At 28.0% G+C, this 24372-nt stretch overlaps 1 protein-coding gene and 1 non-coding gene across 2 annotated transcripts; both read right to left on the reverse strand.

Moving 5' to 3' along the window:
* Positions 1-357: 357 nt before the first annotated feature.
* Trnan-guu (transfer RNA asparagine (anticodon GUU)) lies at positions 358-431 on the reverse strand. Its single transcript has one exon. It is a non-coding gene; the product is annotated as a tRNA-Asn (tRNA).
* A 2370-nt stretch (positions 432-2801) lies between these two features.
* LOC129965951 (monocarboxylate transporter 12-like) lies at positions 2802-21972 on the reverse strand. Its single transcript, XM_056080259.1, has 6 exons — positions 21663-21972; positions 15136-15279; positions 8124-8492; positions 6320-6565; positions 3769-4119; positions 2802-2962 (listed from the first exon to the last, which is right to left on the reverse strand). The coding sequence occupies exons 1-6, from the start codon at positions 21877-21879 to the stop codon at positions 2817-2819; spliced, it is 1473 nt and encodes a 490-aa protein (XP_055936234.1). The 5' UTR covers positions 21880-21972; the 3' UTR covers positions 2802-2816.
* Positions 21973-24372: the final 2400 nt, after the last annotated feature.

Consider the following 24372-nt stretch of genomic DNA (forward strand, 5'->3'; position numbering starts at 1 on the left):
ATCTCAATTTATATTCTGCTTTTGATTCTAATTTATATTTTGATATCAAAAGACACTTCGGAAATAAGAAATTTTATAAAGCAACAAAATAGTATACCGTTTTACTGATGCATTTGTACTCAAATAATTAAATAGTATTGCTTAAATTGAAAACATTATTTTGTAACTGTAAAAATTGTGATAGAAAAGTGGGGAATGTGCACGCATTTATAGTATCTTATTTACTGTGCAAAGTAAAGCTAGTAAAAAAATTTTAATTAGTAACTTAAACAATCTTCTTATCCCCCCCCCCCTTTAAAGTTCTGGTATTTGAGTAGAATCACCACGCATTCACAAGACTGAAAAATAAAACAAACACGCCCCCGGGTGGGCTCGAACCACCAACCTTTCGGTTAACAGCCGAACGCGCTAGCCGATTGCGCCACGGAGGCTTCGTTTAGTCGTTGAATATAGATAAAAATAATGTGTTCATTAAATTGATTCTAACTTGTAATGTAGTTCCTTATTCTGTTCTTTGGTGAATAAATGAGTCTATGTAGTACCAAACAATTAAGAAGGGCTTTAATTAAACATGAACGAACTATTTTAAGCCTAAATGTATTATTTAGTTATTTTTATTAAATAGTTTTAGATGAATAAGAGTGGTTTACAAGATGTAAGTCTTTTGGAAACGAATACATCTAACAAACATAATTTTGTATAACAGTGAAACGGAATATATCTACCGCAATGATTTTACTAGAAAATATAGATTGGAAATAAAAACAAGTAAAAAAAAAAAATTTAAGTCAATTCCTACTTCACAAGAATTGAACTCGCATTCTTCACCTTCACTTTAAAAAAAACTGAAATCCTTGCATTTTACCGATTGAGCTACTGCCTACTGATTTAAGTTTTCATTACAAACTGCTAAAACTCTATTCAAAGTATTAAAAATTAATTAAATTTAATAATTAATGAATTAATATTTGAAAAAACTGTATTAACATCAAGTGTCATCCACTACAAGTTTTAAAAAATGTATTTGAACTTAAGTGGATGAATAAAAAGTATTTTATTAACGACTGAAAATTTGAATAAGATATATAAATATATATATATAGGGAGAGTGTGAACTAATAGTAAGAATTGAAAAAAATAGTATACTAGAAAAATGCTCTTTTTTTTCATTGCTGGGAAAGAGCTTCTATTTTTTCTATTTTATGAGCTATTCATTTCTGTTTTTGGAACTTTTCTATTTCATGGGATTTTCTGATCACGAGTAGTCAATATGCTGGACGAAAATCACTCCCCTCACAGGAAAAATAATAATAATAAAGTCATTGATATGAATAGAGACGATTGTTGATGAAGTTTTTGAGTCGGATTTATTTCAAAGTGTTTCAAGTGTTTTGTTTTCTATTTTAGTTTGCATAATAATTACAACTTAAACAGATTTTAAATTAATATCAATAAGAAATATCTGGCTTCGAAAATTAGGATAGAGAAGGGGGGGATGAAATATATGCATTCTCTAGAGGTCTTTTATAAAGCTGAATTTGGCCCTGCTTGGATTGCAAGTGTGAGATCAAAAATTTCTCAGCATGAAGTTTAGAAATTCTGATGATATCACATGACAAGAGTACTTGATAGTTAACTGCGATTTTGTCATATCAATAGCGGAACCCCGACTGCTTAGAGCCACCGGACAGAGAGACGGCAACAAGTAGATTGATTAAAAATATTTTTAGCATAGCTGTCGAATAAATTCATAAGATACACAAATTTTAATTAAAATATTTGGATAAAATCAACATTTTTTTCAAGTAAGTTTTAAATAATAAGATGAAAGCAGCATTTTTTAAAGTATAATTGGCGAGGATTTTATCTGTTTCATTACATTCAATTAGTTATTTCATTATTTATAAGTATAATGTGTTTAGATGTTGCACTACATAGTCATGAATAAATTAATAAATATAAATATAAATGTTCACAAAATAAGTTATTTTTTATATTAATAATTTTATATTAATTAAATTAATTAGTAAAATAAAACTTTAATAATAATAAAGAAAAAATAGTAAATAAAATAAATAATAATGTATATAAACATAGATGTTGCGCAGACAGTCATGAATAAATAAATAAATAATAATATATGAATTTTAAAAAAATAAATAAAATAAAATAATATATTAACTTCTAATTAATATAATAATATATTTACAAAATAAATAAAATAGGAATAATTAATAAAATAATATATTTATTAAATAAAATAAAGAATAATAAATAGCATAAATAATAACGTATTCAAACGTAGATGTTACGCAGTCGTGAATAAATTAATAAATAAAAACATATAACTATTCATAAAATAAATTTAGGATAATAATTAATTAATAAATAAATAACGTGGATGCTACGCAGTCATAAATAAATTAAATAATAAAAACATTTTTTTTTCATAAAATAAAAAAAATAAAAATAGGTTTAAGATAAATAATTAATTTGTTGATCAAGTTAAAGTTGCGTTGATTTGTGAAACTAAATTAACTAGTACAGTAAATAAGAAACCTCATGACCAGTACCTCATAAGAACATAAAAGAATTCTAAAAATTGCATAAATATTTGATTGGTTATAATCATAATTTTCTTATGAAGGGAAAAAATTGACATAAGATTTGATTAAAACTACAATAAATATATTTTAGAATAAATTCTTTCAGATTACGTACACTTCAGCTACTAGTGGTTAAGTTACTGAACGAACAAAAGTATACGAATATTGAATTTTTTGGAAAAGAAGAAATTGGTATTAGAAGAAAAATGTTTATTCAACAATTTTATTTACAAAAAATCTTCGCCTAATTAGTAAACCTAACGTTCCTGCAAACCATATCACTGTGATAGACACTTGAAGAAGCCCAACAAATACGAAAAGATGGTCGTAACTTTCATGCCGATCTCGAAAGAGACCTGAAAATAAATACATAAATAAAGTATGATATATTACTAAAAAAATAAATAAAATATTCTTAGGCTCGTGAAATAAAGTTGATTGAATCTCTTATTCAAACTAAATTAATATATAATTATGATGGGTTATTAAAGCAAAAATAGACAATAGTCACTGCAAGATTTTATCTCATCTTTTAATTTACCCTACAAAGCACCGTGTAGCTATTTGGTTATACATTTTTATTTCCATTTATAAACTTCAGATGACTTCTTCAAAGGGCAGCGATAAGTGTTTGGAAATCCTTTTTTAAATACTTTTTAATAAGCATTTGTAGAAAACACCGATATAAGGCAAAAGTGGAACTAGAATTAGATTTAAACAGGGAATTTAGAAAAGTATCAAGAGGGCTGTTGGAATAATTCTACAATGAAAATGATATCAAAGTATTATACTTCCGTTGTAAAAAATATATTAGTAAAAAGGGACTTTCATTTTTATTGCAGGATCGCTATAATGTGATTTATATCACTGGAATATTGTTTTAATTCTTAATGTAGCCAATTAGCACATTTTAATTGTTTTATTAAAATTTCACCAGAAAAATAAACTAAATTTTTGGTAATAATTTTCCTAAATTATATGCAACTATTCAAAACACATATATTTTTTTTCGTAGACAAATAAAAAGTCATGTTAGGTCTTAGTACTTTATAATTCATTTTAGAAAATAAAATATATTGATTTTGGAGTGCATACCTTTTTTTCAATTAGATTAGATTTAAGATTCTAATTTACAGTTTTATTACTATTATTTATTGCTTACCTATAATTATCGGTCTCACAAATGCACTCATCCCCACAATGCACGTGGAAAAGCCGACAGCAAGTGGCAATTTTTCCAATCCTAGGTATTCGTTCAGGAGGACTGAGTGGTTAACAATCACACTGCCGTTGAGTAACCCAAGCATGACGGAAAACACAGGTAAAGATGGCACTGGGCATATGGGCAAGCAGGAGGTGAGTATGCCCATGGCCAATAAATAAATACGAACAAGAACATTTCTTTTCACGAACTGGGTGTCTGCTATCCATCCGAAGCTCAGGCGTCCAGCAAAGTCACCGATAGAGAATGCAGACACCAAATAGACACTATCTTCGAGATCGACGTCCCTGTCTTGGTAAAAATAAAGAAGCAATAATTAGAAATATTAAGACTACGGGAACTTTAGTAGAAATAATTTATGTTAGAAAGTAGAATTTAGGTTGCAATTTATTTTTAAAAGACCGGCTGTCATCGAACTTTAGTAGAAATAATTTATGTTAAACCAGCTGGAGTGTTTCACCCTGGACTTTCCCCTTACTAAATAATATTTTTGGGATTTCTAGGTTCCAAATTCAAAAATATCTAAATGTAAGAAAAAAATATACCTGTCTTTACGGGAACTTCCAAATCAAAAGAATCGAGGTATTCTGAAGGAATGAATTAGTCCACATAAAGATCGAAATCATTAATCCAATGACGGTTGAAAATTCTCTATTTTATCATCTTTTTTATTTTCTGGACGAGGACATAGGCACAGATAATTATTTATGAAGATTATGTACATATTTCTCTCACGTGGACAAATTCTAATACACGTCATACAACCCTCTTCCGTTCCTTTCTTACACTCCACCAACAAACTAAAACTTACTTCTGCTTCTATGGGATCATGGGAATTTTTCTGACGTCATTAATGCGCGCGAGCGCATAAGGGTTTCATCATATTATGATTAAGCCAGGAATTCCAACAAATATATCAAGTTTTGTGCTTAATAGTACTTTAATGAAAAAAAAAAAAAAAAAAAAAAACTGAGCATGGTTTTTGAGTATATTTCTTTCCATAGATTTGGTCCAAAATTTGTTAGTTGTATAATATTGATAACAAGATGATATACCAAATTTCATTTGCAAAAAAAATTGCGTCTTCGAATTATCGTGTTTACATATTCTTAAATATACAGATCATAGATGATCGGAATGAATCTGAAATTCGATACAGAATTACAACTATAATAATAAGTTCATATTCTTGATATCACCCCATTTTTTTTCTAGTTATTGCGTTCACATAAGGCACGGCGTACTGACAAACCGGTTTCATATTGCGTTTCGTCCAAAATTGAGATATAAATATGGTTTCGTATATTTGAAGAAAATTCCACACATCAAATCCACACATATTTTACAAAATAATGGCATTTTTAATTAATTTTAGCAGCAAAATGACAGAAAAAAACCTTTTTTTCTTTCTTGAGAAACGCTATTAAAAATTATGGTATTAAATTATTACGATACAAATGAAAATAATTTATAAATTTAATGTACAGGGTGTTCATTAATTATTGTCTGGGTTTCCGTACCTCATAACTTTCGAATAAAAAATATTACGCAAAAACCGATTACGTATTCGTAGATTACAACTCAAAGAATTTTATTAATGATATTAAAAAGATTAATGAATTTGCACATGGCTGCCCTTCGTGGCTCGTAACACATCGAGACGAAATTCGATTTCCCTCCAAGTGTCCGAATTATCCGAAGGAGGATCTTTCTTGTACGTGGTCCTGAAGCAACGTTGAGTAGTTATGACTGATTTAATTTCGAAAAACCACAATACACACATTGCTTTTTCTTGCAAGGTCACCATTTTTATTTGTGACGTCATAATTACCCAGACAGCAAATGCGCTAAGATCGCATTGTTGCCACGTAAAATTCTTTGAGTTGTAATTTACGAATACATAATCGCCTTCAGCTGAATGCCTACAAAGTGCAAATTATGAAAGCTTTATACTTTAATATCATTAATAAAATTTTTTGAGTTGTAATTTACGAATACGTAATCGGTTTTTGCGTAATATTTTTTATTCGAAAGTTATGAGGTATGGAAACCCCGACAATAATTAATGAACTCCCTGTATATTATGTAGTGTATTTATTTAGGTAGCAACTTATTTTTAAAAGACCGGCTGTCATCGAACTTTACAGAAAAACAGAGAAGAAACTTGAAGAGTCACACACTCGAGGAATCACAAATCGAATGTATGCAATAATTAAGGCCAGAGTTAATTAAATTTTAGTATTCTGTTTACTTTGATGGTGAAGAGAATGTGCCTGTATGTCTGAAATCGTGATTCACAGTTTAAGAAGAAATGACGTAAACACTTTCTGAAGTAACATGTGACTGAACTGCAGAAAGTTAAGTCTCACTATATGTATATTTATTTACAGAATGATTTCAATCAATTGACGTATCCATAAAGCGCGTTTTAACTTAATTTATTGACTTTCCGTTACGAAATAAATCCTGTGACTCAAAGTTTCGCACCAACCTTTAGCAAAGTCCATAACAACCATGAGGAAAATGGCAGAAGTGGAGAAGTAGACAGCGTAAGCAGCTGATACAATAAGGAAGTGAGGACTAGACAGAATTTCGATTGCCATTTTGAAACTAGGCATCGATTTGCAGCAGCTTTTTGGATTGCAGAGAGTTCCACGTTCTTCTTGATCTGCGTACAGTTCTCTATTTGTGAGAGATCTCTTCAAGACGGGCTCCAGACTCTTTTCATTTAATCTATCTAAAATAAGAAAAAAATGAATTAATTAATAGAATAAAACACTTAATGAAATGCCATATTTGATGATAATTTTTTTGGCATATTTAGATGTCAAAGTACTTGAAATATTTTATGATAAAATAAAGGTCTTTTAAATCGAGATAGAGAAAAAAATTCACAGGTCTCATTAAAAATTTTTTTTTTTTTTAATGAAGTCAAAATACTTATCCGTGAATTATCTAAATCACAATCGATAAAATAATATCAATTCTCAGATTTATCTTTATAAATTATTTTAAATAAATGTCGTCTTAAGCGATGCCTATATTTTAATTTTATTATTTTTGCATTTAATGCTGCGAAAAATTGTTTTTACAATGATACACTGTGCTCGATCACTTATAAATAATTCACGTATTATGAAAATCAAACAATAAATATTTTTGGGAAAAATTTTTAAATTTGGAGAAGCACATGTTTGCTAAATCATTTTAAAAGAACTAAGCATATGGATATAATTCCCAGAGCTGATATGAATTACCATACGTTATATTGAAATGTGGAAATGTATATTTGTAAACAATTTTTTTGATATTTTTTTAGAAATTTAATTAATTAAAAATTAAGCTAAATTTTAGCAGTTTCCCATGGGAACTTTTAAAAATATTATTACACAAAAATGAATTTTACACCTTTTTGAAATTTAAAGAGTTTGTTTTTGATCATACCAATTTATTAGTCGTAAAATTTTGCCTGAATTTTGATAATTTTTTAAAAAAATATTTTTTTAACATAATTTCCAACAATAGATTACAATGTTACCCCGAAATTAAAACCGTTTTCCTTGCTTTATTTAATCGGGTGGGTTTTTTTTTCATAGTTGAAAGTTAAAGAAAAAAGATTTTGTTTAATGCCTATGCAGTTTACAAGACAAATAGAAAGTGAAATCAAAATACCTCTAAAGTTAGAAAATAGACAAACCAGACATTTACGTTTTTGATAATGATTTGAGAATATATCCATTAAAAATTTTCCTGTACACAGTAAACAGAACTTAAGTAAGACCATTAAAATAATACGACTTTAATGCCTGGAATTAAATTTAACCAAAGACGACTAACAAATAAATAAAAATTTATGTATTCTTACAAATTTACTAAAATAAAAAAAAATCAACCGAAAATGCTGTTAAAAATTTGGAAATGTGAAAATATATCAGTTTATTGATAAAGGAGATTTCATAATGTGAATTGCCTAAGACCACATGATACCCAACGTGTTGTACCCTATATAAGACATCACTTCACTATGAATATAATAATTTTGGTAATTTACATTGCAAACTAACACACAATAATAAATTCTGTTTTTTTAAAACAAAAATAGTTTCCTTTTTATGCTTCGAGGCAAACATCATATCTTTATTTCCTTACTCATTTACGCATTACTGATTTTTAAATATTTTTTCTGACTACTTGATCATTTTTCATTTAGTTGTGGCATGCGAGAGAAGGCAACTTAACCAGATCTCAAAAAGCAGATAATTTCTAAAAGAATACTCACAATTTTGTATACTCACCGCCATCTTTCATATCCGATTCATATTTAACAAAACCATTCTGTACAATACTGCAATTATTTTGTTTATTTGAATTCTCGTACAACGTTGCACATTGTGGGAGGTACTGTTTATTCTCCTTTTCTCTCTCAGGGTCGGACGCATTAAAGAGTATAGCACCAACCAAAGAATTCAACATGATGCTGCCCAACAGGAGAAACGTTCCATCAAGACCATATGTATACAGCAAGACATTAGTCACTGGAGGAAACACGAAGGAACCTAACGAGGAGCCAGAATAGGCGATTCCTAAGGCAAATGCGCGGTATTTCGTGAAGCTTTTGTTCAGAACAACATGAGTTAGAGGTACAATGATTCCGACACCTATACCTAGAAGAATAGAGAAAAAAAAATAACCTTTAGGAAATTTTTAAAAAATTTAAATTAAAAAATCAAATATCGCTTAGTTATGAAATGATTTCCTATTTATGATCAAATTTCTTTAAGTTTAATATGTGAGTAAAATTGAGAAAATTTAATATGCGTGTAAATATGGATTAGGGCAATCATTTTATGAGAGTAAAAAAAAATTTTTAGAAATTTTCAATGGGACAGTCTATTGTTTTTATTTGCTTTATAAAAAAGAAATTATGTAATATTTTTCAGATTTTTAATTCAATTTTTAGGGTATGACTATCGTGACTAAAAATTTTTAATTTCAAGGAAAAATAGAAGTGAATGAACTTCAAACACTTTCAATCTAAAGAAATCATTTTTTATTACACAGGAAATAAACCTATGAAGCTGTAAAACGAATACAATTTGTTTTTAGATTTCCTTTAAGACACTAAAGTAGATTTGTTTAGTGTCTGGATATTTTCTTCTAAATTGTATGACTAACAATAATAAATACAGCTTTTGCTCTTCGTCTTTTATAATAAACATATAGTACTCTTCTATTAAAATTATTTTAACTTCCATTACAACGTTTACAAATATTATTGAGCCATTTATTGTTTTACTTTTTTTATATTGTTTTACATCTTACTACAAAAACAAACTTTCTTAATACAACCGTGGTTTTAAAAACCTCATTGTGTTAATATATATAAAACCACATAGACTTATTTTAAGAGTTATATCTCAATCACTCGTGGTTCAATTTTTTAAAAGAATCCATCAATTTCCTTTTTGTTTCTTAAGAAACAAACAAACAAAAAAATTGCTGGGACGTTAAGCTCTAGAGAAATTAGTCCATTGCATACTTTGAAATTTCGTGATCTTTTAAATTTCTAGGAGCTGCAATTTTATTCTTGGAAGAAAGCAAGGCACTTTTCTTAAAACTAGCTGTTCAAATAACAATTCAAAGGAAATGAACAAATATCATGAATATTAGACTTTTCTTTTTCAGCTATTCAAAACGTACTTATTCAGAGATAATACATATCTGAATAAATATATTTATTCAGAAATAATATATCTCTGAATAAATATACTTTGAATGTGTAATTTGCATTCTTCATACATTGAACACGATGCAGCTCTCTGAAATATATTCCTTTTTATGAAATCTTTGATGATCTATGAATCTCAAAAGTTCTTTATAGTAATCTGGAGGCATCTGAAGTTCTTTATAGAAATCTCTGAATAAATATATTTCGAATGAGTAATTTGCCATTTTAATATATTGAGCACAATGTAACTCTGATGGAAGTCTTAAGCATATTCATTTTTATGAAATTCTCTATTATCAATGGAAGCCAGAAGTTCTTCATAGTAGTCACGAGGTTGAAACTCTCCTTAGTTTTGGCAAATTCAATAATAACTGATACATTGTTTTAAGGAATTAAAACATCAAATTTTAGAGCATTGAATAATCTATAAGATCAATTGAATTCCTCGATTTATTAAATCGTTTGTAAATCTATATGTGAGGACTTGATGAAACCCCAACTGAGTTTACAGTAACTGGTACAAGCATGATTCCCTACAGGGACACATGTTCTTCTTCAAACCACTTTGTAAATTGAAGTTGTAATAAAACTCAATTGTCATTTATTCTTTAGGATTCTATTATTTCATGAATGGCAGCAGTTATTGCTTCTCTTGTTACTGATGAGACATTAATTGGTCAATATCTCTTTCTGAAACAATGATGGATAGTCGATCAACAGTTTCACCATCAATAATGTCTTCTGAAATTTTTCTGTAGTAATGAAAAGTCGAAAGAAAATCACTCAAAGTTCATATTTTGATCTTGAACTTAGATTTTCCTTATCAGACGCCAAATAGAGAATTTGTGCACGTCATACTCAAAGGGATCAGGCCATGTACATTTTTTTTTATCTTTGTTGTTAATTTCTTTTTTATCATTCAACTTGACTGCATCCAGATTTGCAGGCAAATTATTGACTAAAATATTTTTCCTATCTCTTTTCTTTGGGGGGGGGTGTGGAGGGGTGAATCACAAGATGAAACTTGAAGAACAGTATCACTTGAAGAAGCATCACTTTAATAGATCACTTGTTCTCAATAGAAGAGCAGGTGTTACTTGCAGATGAGTAACTCTCTTTATATGTTCTCTATACTTTTCTTATATCCATTCGAAGGGATTGATATTTTTTAAAATAGCATTCGTTCATTTTCTTCATCCTGTTTTTGAAATCTTTTCTTGAAAGGAAACTTTTTTCCAGTTTACTTTCCTTTCTTCAACATTTTTTTTTATCTCCATTCTCCATTTTACATGATTTTTTTTTTTGTCTTTGAGACGTTAAAAAATTTTCTTCTTTTTTGGATTTCTGTCATAGTTTGCGAATTCGTAATACCATTTTCATGCATAGTTAGTTTTACCGTAAAGAAGAGAGATTTACAGTTAATGTATGCTGAATGGATGATTTCGTGACCTTGGTAACCATTTGGCGGAAAAAAAAATGTAAGAATCACGGCCCTATTTCTACTAAGAACTCAGATCTGGGATTGTCTGAGCTCTGGGAATTTCCGTGCGACTTCTGTACATATTGGGAGATTATATAAGTTAAAATAATCAGACGACGAATACTTTTTTTTTTATTTGAGTTCGCGGAGCGAACTTGCAGTTGTGTCTCTGAGCGTTATTACTGTAATCTCATTAGCAATTTGTTCCTACTTGTGTATTGTTAAAATTTACAAGTCATGTTTTTTGTATACACATCGGCTGTGTTTTTGTTCATGTTTTTCGTAAAATAAAGCAGCGTTTGCTATTATTCAGCTAGTTGGACTACATTCACTTTACAGTAAAGGTACAGTTTTTCTTAACAATATTTAGGGTATTATCATGAGCAATAACAACCATATTTTGTAGAACCATTTCCGATTCTTTTTCTTCCTGTTTTTAAATTTTCTGAGCATTTAGCTTTATTTCCTAGGTTCTTTTTAAAACTTTTACATTTTTTTTAAAAAAGTCCCTCGGTTTTGTTTGCAGCATATGTTTTAAATTCTTTAGGAATCATAGTTTTTTTCCAAACAAGAACATACTTTAGTGTGAGATATCTCGGATATTTAGAATTAATTCCTTTTTGAAACTGAAAAAAAATTACTAAGAACTGCATTTTTGGATGGAAAATTTGCTTGGAACAATGATGTCAATATTTGTCCAGCAAGCCAGATATCCTTAGAAAATTTTAAATGGGCATTGACTAATTGATATTCATTAATAAAAATTATTTCAAGGTTAACATATTAAAGTCACATTTATTACACTGTTTCGAACTATTTCATGAAAACAATACTTAAATAATTTTTAACTAGGCATGCCATAAGAGACAAATAGGGATAAAAACACTCAAACAAGTATGACACAACTCAGTACAATGGCTGATTACAAAATAATCTGTTTGAATCAGGCTCTGGCTGGAAGCGGAACAGCACGCAAGCGTTCTGGACATGAAACACTCTAGTCTCCACATGATTCAGTTCAGTTCATGTTTAAACACCCCAATTTATAGAAAAATTAGGAGTATTTCGGGACGGACCTCGCAATTTTGAACAGCGGTCAGATGACACCTGAGCTGACCTGTGGTGTCGTGAGCTGTCACACTGACACCTGTGGCCCTGAAGTTTCTCCAAACTTCCGCACTACACCGGCAAGATGACATTTGGCCCCGACGGATTTAACGTGCACGATACCCGCTTACACGACGGTTCTTCGGTTGAACAGGGTCTAGAGCCTGAAACCCTCCGGTTCCGAAGCCGACACATCATCAGGCCACCGCGGCCCCTTGTTCCAATATGAAAGCCGAGTTCAACATATAGTAAAATGTGAGAGAGAGGAGATATAAGAAAAATGAATTTTCCTACGGTATATTTTGTTACTTTATTGAATATTATTTATCTGTTTAGCAGCTTGATGTGAAATTCCATTAAAAGTTTTGAAAAATAACTATTCTAAAGGTTTAGAAGAAACCCACTAACCCTTTTTAAAATCCAAATTTTTTATAGAAATCATTTTTAAGTCACAAGATATGTGAGACAGCATTATCAGTATTTTAAAAGTTGATTTTCAAGGATTACCTAATGCAAATACAAAAACGATTCGACAGCCAAATCCAGAATTGTAACAAATTAAAATATATATATATATATATATATATATATATATATATATATATATATATATATATATATATATATATATATATATATATATATATATATATATATATATATTTTAATTTGTTCGTAACCTGTAGCACTGGTAGTTATAATTACTATACGGGTAAACATTTCTTTAAATACTTAAAAATTATCCTGGACAAAATAAAAAATGAAGACAACTTTATTATTTCTAGTAACAAAGAAGTATTGGATTTTCTTAAAGATAACAACATTAATAAACTTAATACTTTTGATTTCGAAAATTTATACACTAATCTACCTCATGAAAAATTAATAAAGGTCTGCACTTTTATATATGACGAATATTTAAATGAAAATATCATTCCTAAAAATAACTGGCTTGAGTTATGTAATTTTAATATTACTGAAAATTACGTGTTTAATGGTATTAATTTTTATAAACAAGTCAAGGGCATTCCAATGGGGACAGCTTTCTCAAGTGCTTTAGCTAATATTTTCCTGCATTACTATGAGAAAAAAATAATTAAATATAATTTAATAAACGGGTGGAGATATATTGATGACCTACTTTTGATTAACTTAGACAATACTAATATTATTACTAATTGCTATCCAAAAGATTTAATTCTAAAAGATACAAATAAAAATCAACTTGAGGCTACCTTTCTGGATTTAAAAATCGAAATTGCTAATGATAAAACAATAGTTGGTATATACGATAAAAGGGATGATTTCAACTTTAAAATAACAAAACTATGTAACTACCATTCCAATCTAAACTCTAAAATTTTCAAAAATCTAATTTTCTCACAAGTTAACAGGATCAAAAGGGTTTGCAATAATAAAAATTCTTATATTGAAGCATCAAATATCCTCCTTAAAAATTTAATTAAAAATGATTTTCCTAGAAATTACTGTAATGTCAATTTTTTAATTAAACAAGGTATGGTTTGGGATTAATCCTTTGGCTTAAATAAAAATAGAACTTTACTTGCATATTGGATCACTCAATAGATGGCGCTGGGTGCCTACCTCTGTTTACATAATTTACCGTTAACTTTTTTAAAAACAGGAAATCACAATCGATTGTTTAAAGTTTCCTTGACTGTTGGATGGTAAGTGCTGGCTTTTTCGTTTTTAATTTTAATTTTAATTTTAATGCTGTTTTTGTTTTTATTGTTATTGTTTTTATTGTATTTTTACTTTGTTGTGGTTCTTTTTTTCTAATTTGTTATTTTGTATTTCCTTTCTGTTAAAATGGTATATCTCTTGAGCATAATTTCAGGGGATTTTCGGGTCACGAGGAATCATTATTAGACAAAGTCTGTATGTCCTCACAGAAAAAATCCCTTTATTTGAATCCCTGCCTGAGGGTGACCCTTGAAAAAGTCTTCAGGCCGGATTCTTTTTTTAATATTTTTTTAATAATTTTTTTGGTTTAATTTTTATTTGATTTTTGTTTTTCCTATTAACTTGATTCTAATACTTTTATATATATATATATATATATATATATATATATATATATATATATATATATATATATATATATATATATATATATATATATATATATATAATAAACCTGATAAATTGTAAAACATCTATCAATGACACAAGGGAAGCATGGACCTCATAAAGTTTAACTGAAGCTCGGATTAATATAATTTTTTTTATCAGAAGAATATTTTTTTTATTTAAATAAAAAACATTTGATGATAAGTTTAAATCTAATTTAAACAGACAAGATAAACGCGATTTTCCTAAATCAAATTAATAGCTTGGATTTTCCAGGGTCTATCTCTTTTCACTATTTCACATGTACCATGAGTCAAGTCACTTATCACTTGATGGAAGACCAATTTTTGTACTTTCATTCAACTCATCTGCCTTCATCTACACCAGAAGCGAACCTATTGACTCTAAAAACAGGGATGCAGGTGTTGTAATGTGATATTGGCAAAAGAATAGATAGTAATTTCTCATCTGTATTAAGCCTTTCTTTTATTATCTAGAACACATTTATTTACATGCTAAATTCCTATCCTCATTTTTTTTTTATTTAATATCCACACCAATTCTGTGTTCCCCGATTTGCTATCTTGTCCAAAATGTATACAAATGTGAAATTTTGCAATTTGAACTTTTTTTTGCTTCCCCCCCCCTATATATTTTGGAGCATAATAGAAGTAATTCCAAAGAATTCAGGTATAGTCAGGATAGTATACATAAATAAATAAAATAAACAAAAAATATAGTACAAAATAATAGTATTAATAAAATTAAAAAACTATATATATATAAAATAATAGTATAAATATATAAAAAGACTAATGTCTTTGTAATTTTTTCAATAACTTAGTCTGCAATTAGCAGAAGAATCCAAGAAATTTCCCACAGTGTTACAATTGCTGCTTACCTTGCAAAGCTCCATACAGGTAAACTATGTGGTGCATCTCTGAGGCAAGACTGCAAGTACTTACTGAAACTGAAGCTAGAATTGCGCCTATCACAGCCAGATTTCGTATACTTATGTGATGGGTGAGGAACCCTGATAAAGCGCCTGGAAAACAAGTTATTTTCAGTGACTAAGTTTAGAGCACAGGACTTAAATAAATTTTAACACTAGCCCATTACACAAGAATATTAAACTTATCATGCCAGTTGAATTTGATAAACAAGTTGCAATATTTTCATTACAGCAAAAGATAGTACAATTTTAAACTATACTTGCACAATAAACATGGAACCTTTTGACTGTTTAATTAGATGGCGTCACCTCTATGAAGTCAGTTGTTGGTAAAATTAATATATTAATTGATAATTATAGTCATAAAATTGTTTAAATATTCTGCGGCTATCGAAATTAGTAACTGTACAAAATTTCAGAGATGTAGTACAGTATGTGAAAATCGATTATAAGATTTCATCCTTAAAAACATAAAAAAAAATACGAAGTTAAAAAAATTTTTAATAGTTTTTGAAACGATACTTTTTATACGTGTATAAAATTTGTCCAACCTAGTTAATTAAAATTTAAATTTTAGAATAAAATTTAGATTTTCAGTTAAAGATCTTAGAATAAAGAGTTTGCATATTCGAATAATCAGAAAGTTTGTAAAAGAATTAAAACTAATAATATTATCCAATTTCAAAATATTATTTTGTTAATTTGTATGTTTTGCTCTTCTTTAAATTACGTGACTGTCTTCTTTTTAGCCATCTTTCATATTTCTGTCTTGAATATTCGAACTTCTTCAAACACAAAACCACTTGGTTTGGTCAGTGGCCTTCAACGATCATTTTTATTCAGAATAAAAGCAACAAAAAATATTTGAACGAAATCAGCGATTACATAAACAATAAGATTCTTTTTATAATTTATGTAAAAGTGATTACATAAAGGGAAGATGAATGCGATGATCTTAATAAGAATGCTATGAATGGGTCAAAGCAGATTTTAATAAATAAAAGCAATGTTTAAAAATTCTGATATTTAATTGAATCATTATACAACCTGGTTTTACATAACGCTAAAATAATTTAAGAACTCGGTAAAATAACTTTAATCATTATAATCAAAGTAGTGGAAAAAGGACTTTGAATCAGAGAGTTTTTAGTTTCTTAAAAGTACTTAGTAATTTTCTCTTTACCTTGTAAATTTTTTTTATTTAACTGTTTAATAGACAGAATTGTGCAAACACATTTTCTGAACTTCAATGTTGGAATATTTTCAAACTTAGATGCCCAGAGCTAGCTAAAGTAAGTATAAACTGTACTGGCAAAATTTAAAAAAAAAATAAGTGAATAAATAAATAAAATTGAATACAAATTTATGAAAAAATAAAATAAGATATTATTAAAAAAGCAGGAAAGGGTAAAATTGCTCGAATAAAGCAATTGAGTCCATTATTTTTATTATTATTTTTTCAAGTGAAGAATATGATAATATTAGGATAGCCTTCGTCTATATATTATAAGAGAAGAAGGAGCATCCCTTAACTAACATTAAAAATAATTCTAGTCAATCGATTTTTTAATACAGACTATTTTTTAATAAGTGAAAATGGAAGTGACCAGATCCATTATATGAAATCCTTGGCACTTTTCAATTCGGGGCAAAAAATCAGAAATTAAGATTGTCCTACAACATTTAGTCAAATCAATCCAGAAAAAGTCAGAAATTTAAAATTAACTTTTTTTCAATCAAATTTTTTAAAAGTTATTATTATTCATCCTTTTATAATATAAAATATAAGATTATTCCAAACATTAAAATCGAATTTGAGACAAATTCGGAATACTTTTTCGACACCGGTTAATCGGCCCAAACTTGGGACTACTCTTGGGTATCCAAGACTTAGGGTTATATAATTCAAATTTTCTAGTTTTATATTATTTCTTCTGGCAAAATGAAGAATGTTAATTATCAATGTTAAGTATTAGTCGCTTTTGGCGACCAACTTGTCCACCGGGAATATTGCCTATATAGTACATTCTCGATATCCGACTTAATGTGGCGGAAGGATAGATCAGATAATAAGAAAGCTGGATAGGCCAGAGTTCTATGAATTCATTTCTTTGCCCATCAATACCAGAAGACAAAGTTTTTATACCAAAACTCTATGTTATAAAATGTATTTTCTCATTTCTTATTGAGTACTCAACTCTCTGTTTATCTCTAGCCAAGCAGAATGTGAACCCAACCTGTGAATCATAAAAACATTTGCTGGTTTTTGCTGATATACCAGAATGTAGTAGCTTTATAGTGTGTAATTTCTCCTCCATATTCACTACAATTTTTTCGTTTATCACCCATTTTGAAATCTTCACTGTGGTGCACTTAAAAAAACATTAAGCACACGCCACGAACAATCTACGAATACTGTACGTACTCTGCAGTTATAATCAGGAACTGCGGCAACAATTGAAGTCCATTGCACACTGACGAAACAATGAACAATGATCAGAACGCTGCTCTTTCCCTGTCACAACTTGTATTTTGCCCACAACAAGTAGGAGGATCGTAGTAGACATCCGCTTCCAATGCCCTGGCAATGTTGCCAATGCAAGCCTTGTCTTCCTCATTTAATTACTATAAAAGGAAACTAGGCCAGATAGAACGGAAGACGGATAATCACGAACCGGATACACGGAAGTGTATTACTGTATTTGATTTCTGAAATCGTTTAGATATAACTTCAAGTCCACGATTCCACCAAATTCTCAGACATTAACATCATATTCATCTAATTAAGTCTTATTTAAGTTCTGTTTATTGTGTACATGAATCTTTCTCATGGAGAATAATCCCATGACGTCAAAGCGCTATTAAAAAATGTAAATATCCAGTTTTATCCATCTTCTAAATTTCACGATGTTGTAAATTCATTTTTTATTTTGTCTCGTAAATTATGCAGAGATTATATGGAATCCTTCAACTTTAGTTGGTAACAATGGAAGTAAATGACACGATAAAATATTTCATGAAGCAATGAAAACGGTACGAATTTCGGGGAAAAAATGTATCCTATTGTTAGAAATCAGTCAAAATATATTTTAAAAAATAAAAAAAAATCAGCAAAAATTCCTATGATTCTTAAATTAATATTTTCTTAACATTTTGAAGTGGTATAAAATTAATTTCTTTTTTTTTTGCAGCAATATTTTCGAAAATTATCATGAAAAAAAAAATCGCTCCAAAATGCACATTCCCACCTTCCAAGTTATATAAGTGCCAAATGATCTGGCTTGTAGAGTGCCAACACACACGCACATATTTTGTGTTTATGTATTCTCTGCAATATAATTAAAAGTAAATTTCAAAAAAAACCTAGACGAAAAGGCTTAAAATATTATCATAATAAGATATATTGAAGAAGTTTGAGTCTCCTTTAATATTTTCTCTCTCTTGTATATTGTTTCGATACCTTTTTGTATTTATTGTATGCATATAATCATTGCTATAATTTAATTCAAAAGTGTTAAGAAGAATTAACATAGCCAAATCAACCCTAAAACACAATCATGTTAAGAATTTTCTAATTTCTATTTTTGAAGTTTTTAGTTTTTTTTCACGAAATTTTTATGATAGCACATCCATTTCATTTTTCTTTTAAAATTTTTTATAACGGTTAATTATTATTTTTTTCAGAATTATATATCTTTAACTCCGTATAATTTTAAAATTTTATTATTATTTTACAATTTCATCAATAAGTTTCAAACATGATTCAATTATTTTTATTTAATTGGTCATTGATTGATTAATTCAGAAATATATATATATATAAAATATTTACAAATTTTACTAAGCAGTTTTTAATTTGAAATGTAGTATATATTTTAAAAAATCAAAATTTTCAAATTTGTTTTGCTCTCTTTCTTTGACAAAGTAATTTTATTTATCAGTAATTTTGGAATGTTTGAAATCTATTTAAAATGAAACAGTAACTCATTGGCGAAATTTGCGTAATAACATTTATTATTCGTTTCAATCATATCGAAATTTTTTCTCACATGAAATGCAATTACAGTAATCCTGCTATTTTTTTCAGTAAAACTGAATATCTGTTTTGTAGAAATAAGTAGGTAATACGCCATTTCTGCCAAATCTATACAACCGTAAAAAGTAGTTGCTTTTCACATCATAATAGGAAAGTTTGTGTGTACGTGTGTTAATATAAACTTTACAAAATACTACTGTTTTAAATTATTCACCAATTTTAAAATATTTATAATCTGTATTTTAATAAAAAGAATACATTTTTTTTAATGTAAGGTTGTAAGACTTATTCAAATCTTACAATCTTTCAAAAGTTAATAGTTTACAACGAAAAAAAATTAAGCTGTAAATATTTTTCTTCGTTCAGAAACCACAAAAATTAACAAAGTAACAAAATTCTAGCTAATATTTAACCTATATGGTCCGAAAACTATAAAACAGTAAAATTAACTTTCATCGTGGCTAACTTTGTTTTTTATATTAAGAATAAAAAAGTTTATTTTGAAAATTTTTCTAAAGAGGCGAGTTTGAATGTTGTGTATTTTCCTATCATACTTTATATTTCATTGGAAAAATAGGAAAATTAAAAGAAACAAAAGAAATATTCTCTGAAGAAATATTTTCTCAGACTTTTTCGTACCAAATAAAAATTTATAATTAGTTATGTTTTGCATATTTCATTTGAAATACATATTTTCATATTTTAAAACATTTTATTTTAAGCAAATTATTAATCTCTATAAATATCATGTTTATACTTTTGAATTCCTTAACATATTATTACAATTTCGAGTTAAAGACAGAGAAAGGCTGAATGAAATTGTCACATTAGATGCACAAACTGAAGAAGTACATATAAGTACTGACATATTTTATTTTATTGTTCAATAAATGTATTTTTGCAATAAAAAATATAAAAAAGTAAATTGTATTACTTTTTATAAAATTTTGAATAAAACGGGCATTGTTAATTAGTTTGTTCACTAAAATAATTTTTTTAAGAAATTGAAAAGGAAAAATTATATATATAAAAAAATTAGTACATTTATTTTTAAAAACCAGAGTTCGTATTAAGGTAATTTGAATTATGGATTTCGTAATTTGATCATGTGATTAAGAATAATTCTACAGATAATTAAAACCCTTTGAAGATTAATGGAATATCTAAGTGCATTCAAATCAATGTAGTTTTTAGAAAACATAAGTTTTGAAAAGATAAGATATAAAATGATATTAGCTGCCAGTCAGGGAGACATGGGAATCAGAAATTCAGCACATTATCTTTGAATGCAAGTTTTTCATAAAAATAAATTCGTAGTTTGTTTAATTGTGAAAAAGGTCTTTTAAACTAATGCAATCAAATCTTCTTCAGAATACTATGTATAAATGAGTTAATACATATGATGCATTAACAATCCAGTTGTGGATAAAAATGTTTAATCAATATGATTATATATTGCTAAGCATTAAAATCTACAATTCAAATGGGAATATAGTTAACGATTTTCATACTTAAAAGATTTTGATTTTCTTCGAAAATAGTTCTTTTCTTCTGATGTTTAAGTTAAAAGAACAGCACATATAATATTCAGGCATTAACTATCAATTTATATTATATAGCCATTTGTATTTTATGTTATATATTTAAAGGGGAATAATTTATATTTCATTTTAAATTATTCCCTTTTAAATATTTTCAGTTAAACGCATTTAAACGCGTTTTCAAAAATTTCAGGTAAAAAGATATAAATATAAAAACAAAAATAAAAAAAGTAACGATCAGATATTTCTTTTACAATACAATCAGTACAATTTTCAAGTAATAATTCGTAATAAAAGCAGATAACTTCTTTAGAAGTGTAAAAATTTTATGTAGATATTTTAATCTACTTTTAAGTAATTAGATTTTCCGAACTTCAATCCGCGAAACATCTTACTTATTTTTTTTGCTGAAACAAATCCAATAAATGAACAAATAAAAATAATTTAATAAATAATAACGATTTTTTTTTTAAAAAGTAGTGAGAAAATAACGCGGTTTACTACATTTATTATATTTTCTTTTTGCAGATTCTTTCACATTGATTATAGCTGGCCATACTGTACGTAATGTAAAACTTTGAGAAAATAATTTTTAAAAACACAACTTTGAAAAAAAAATTCAAATCCAATTAACATATTTCTTTTATTGTGAACAACTTACTTGCAAGTAAAAATCATTTAATGGTTTGCAATATTTGAGACAAATACCGAAGAGTGAGTTTTTTTAAAAATCCGGAACTAAATTTCGGAAATAAAGATTGGTTCATCTTATCTAAACCATTCTAGTTCCTTTAACGAATCGTGTATATATATTTCAGTTCTCCTTAATAAATTATTAAATTTTCAAAATATTTTATCTGAAAATGATCTCATTTCCTGTAAAACAAAAACAAACTGACCTGTAACGCACATGAAAAATCCGAATATCCCAGAAGGCCAAGCGGCATCTTCTCGTTTAACATGGAATACATCAACAAGTGCCCGATATATCACAGCATTGGACCTCAGGACACCGAGCAGACAAAAATTCACCCAAAATGCAGCCAAAGCTATAAGAATGTTCGATTTGAATCCCAATCTTTTTGACAGCTCTTTCTTTAAAGATGTAACAGCCATTTTAAGCCTGAGTAAAAGGATGTTGCCATAGTTGTGTCTATCTGATCGTCTTTCTTTTTTTAGTTTTTTTTCTCTCGCTAAACCACTTGGCTAGAATCCAAGTGTCCTCTTCCGTGCGCAACAAGCATCCAGCTTAACCATCTATCTATATGTTAGGAAATTATTCAGATTATACAATTGTTGATAACAAAAAAAGGCTCAAAGTTTTGATAAGGATGCGCTGCTATTTATATTTTTTTGGTTTGTTGATAATAAAGTATTAGTGGATTTTTCTGGGCAAAGGTTTTGTAACGTCGGAAGGAAAAAAAAGAATGATACATCACTTTCTCACATCGCACTTGACCACGTGTAGGTTCTCAACATGGCCTTTAAAATTACGACTGTAGCCGTTTCTTTTTATATTGCTAATTGGACGTGAATTGCGAGATGATTAAATCTAGTGGAAAATAACTTCTTGGCAATGATGGTTTCAGCAATTTTACAATTGATATGCTCCGAAGGGTAATGAAAATTTTTATCAGATTGCCTTTTCCTTTTCCCCTTATTACGTTGATTAGAAATTTTAAATTGATTTTGTGCTTGTATAAAGTAAACGAATAAAAATTGTTATTGTAATATTATCATATTTATTATGAAGAAAATATTTTCAGTGTAAAACATATTCACAGTTTGTCTTAGAATAAGGTTTAAAAATTGCTATAAGAGTTCGTTGGTTTAGTTACTTTAATCTACCATTTTGAAACTACAGAATGTTTAGTGTCTCGTAATGGATGACATTGATGAGATTATGAGAACTATACTAGAGTAAATATCTTTTCTTTGAACTTCTTCACTTCAACAACGGGAAAATGTTTGATCTTCGATTTAGATGTAACGTGAACCATTGCCTCAAACACAGTGGATTTTATTGGAATCAATTTTCTGGCACTGGAACCTTTCGATACCAAAAGCGAGACTGTAATTAGAAAATCCGAATTTGAACACCGAAATCGATAATACCAGATTATAATAGAACAGAAAATCAAATTTTTTTCTTTTCATTTTCTCGCCTACAAGTAACATAGTATTGAACAATTCTGATTTAAATAACTTGTTTTATATTGAGCAAACATTCTAGGTTTGTAGCGATTTTGAACAAATATTTCGAATAAACAAATTTTCTTTGCTTTTAATTAAATATTTTATATTGGATATTCATTTTATTTAATTTTTAAGAATTAATTTCTAGAGGAGTTTTTCCTGAATTTTGCGTAAGTATAAAATACAGCTATTTTAAGGCAGAGAATAATCAAAGTAACATGGAAAAATTCCTTTGAACATTATTACCGTGAGTGTACTCTTACAGTTACTAGTAGCCATTGATAAAATGTATAGAAGTACTGAATTGTAACTCATTGTCTCAGCTTGGCCTTAACTTTTTACGATACAAAGCAGAGCATGTTGTAAAGTTATTATTTTAACAACTGATCACTTTAGTTTCATATTTCAACAAACTTGTAAGTTAATGAGCATGTAAAGGGCTCATTTTATTTTAGTAATTTTGTGAAAATATTTGTGCGTTTTATTTATTTTTACTATGCATATTATTAATAAAAGAATAAAGTAATATTTTTTTTTGAAAATTAACGATAATTATTGGCCATGATTTTATTTACTAATAAAAGTATTGAATTATAGCATATAAAAATAAAATTAAATTTTATATAAATGAAATTAAAAACAATTTTTAGGAGCGACAAAATAAATTTTCAAATAGCCATTAAAATAAATAAATAGCATTAGATAGTAATATATAGTAGTCTAATAATAGATTGTATGAAAACATTTTGGCTTCTAAAGAAGTGAATTATAAAAAAATTGCAAGAATTAAATTTTCATATGATTGCCACATTGCAAAAAAATGTTAGTGAAAAAAATATTTTTGTTGCATCTATGTTCCATTATCTAAATATTTTTCTTGCATCTCAAATGTTTTTCTTACATCTATACATCTATGGACACAAAAGAATCTCATGTTTCAGTCTACAACAATTGCAAAGATATGCTCATTTTAAAAATGTTAGAGGAACTAACCACAAATTTAGAAGAAATATTTATTTCAGAAATGTAAATTTATTCAATGAATAAAAACTGGCATATGTAAATATTTGTCTAACTCAACATTCCAATATATCACGCAATCAACATGCCTTCAAAGAAATGTACGAATCACGCATAAAATTGTTTACTTTGATTGACAGACAGTTTCATCTTCAACTTTATAAAGAAGGGAAGAGAAATTTGTGAAACGAGAATTTAAGATACCACAGAAAAATACTGGAATGCCGAGCAAGAAAATAAAGTCTTTGCTCTCATTTGTGTACTTGCTAAAAGAATGACACATGTAGTAACAAGAAATGTTTGGATATGTTAATGATTTTTACTGTATGCAGTTATAATGCTAGCATAGTTGCAAAAGAATTCAAACTTAGTTTCGAATTTCTAGCATTCTTA

This window comes from Argiope bruennichi, chromosome 4, assembly GCF_947563725.1.
Source record: "Argiope bruennichi chromosome 4, qqArgBrue1.1, whole genome shotgun sequence".
In the NCBI taxonomy this organism is placed as follows: domain Eukaryota; kingdom Metazoa; phylum Arthropoda; class Arachnida; order Araneae; family Araneidae; genus Argiope; species Argiope bruennichi.

Excerpts from the sequence above, each read along its gene's own strand:
- LOC129965951 (XM_056080259.1), bottom strand. The coding sequence starts at position 21,879 with ATGGCTGTTACATCTTTAAAGAAAGAGCTGTCAAAAAGATTGGGATTC. Across the intron at positions 8,493-15,135 it reads CCTGTATGGAGCTTTGCAAG|GTATAGGTGTCGGAATCATT; the intron begins GTAAGCAGCAAT and ends CTATTCTTCTAG. Across the intron at positions 2,963-3,768 it reads TGTGAGACCGATAATTATAG|GTCTCTTTCGAGATCGGCAT; the intron begins GTAAGCAATAAA and ends ATTTATTTTCAG.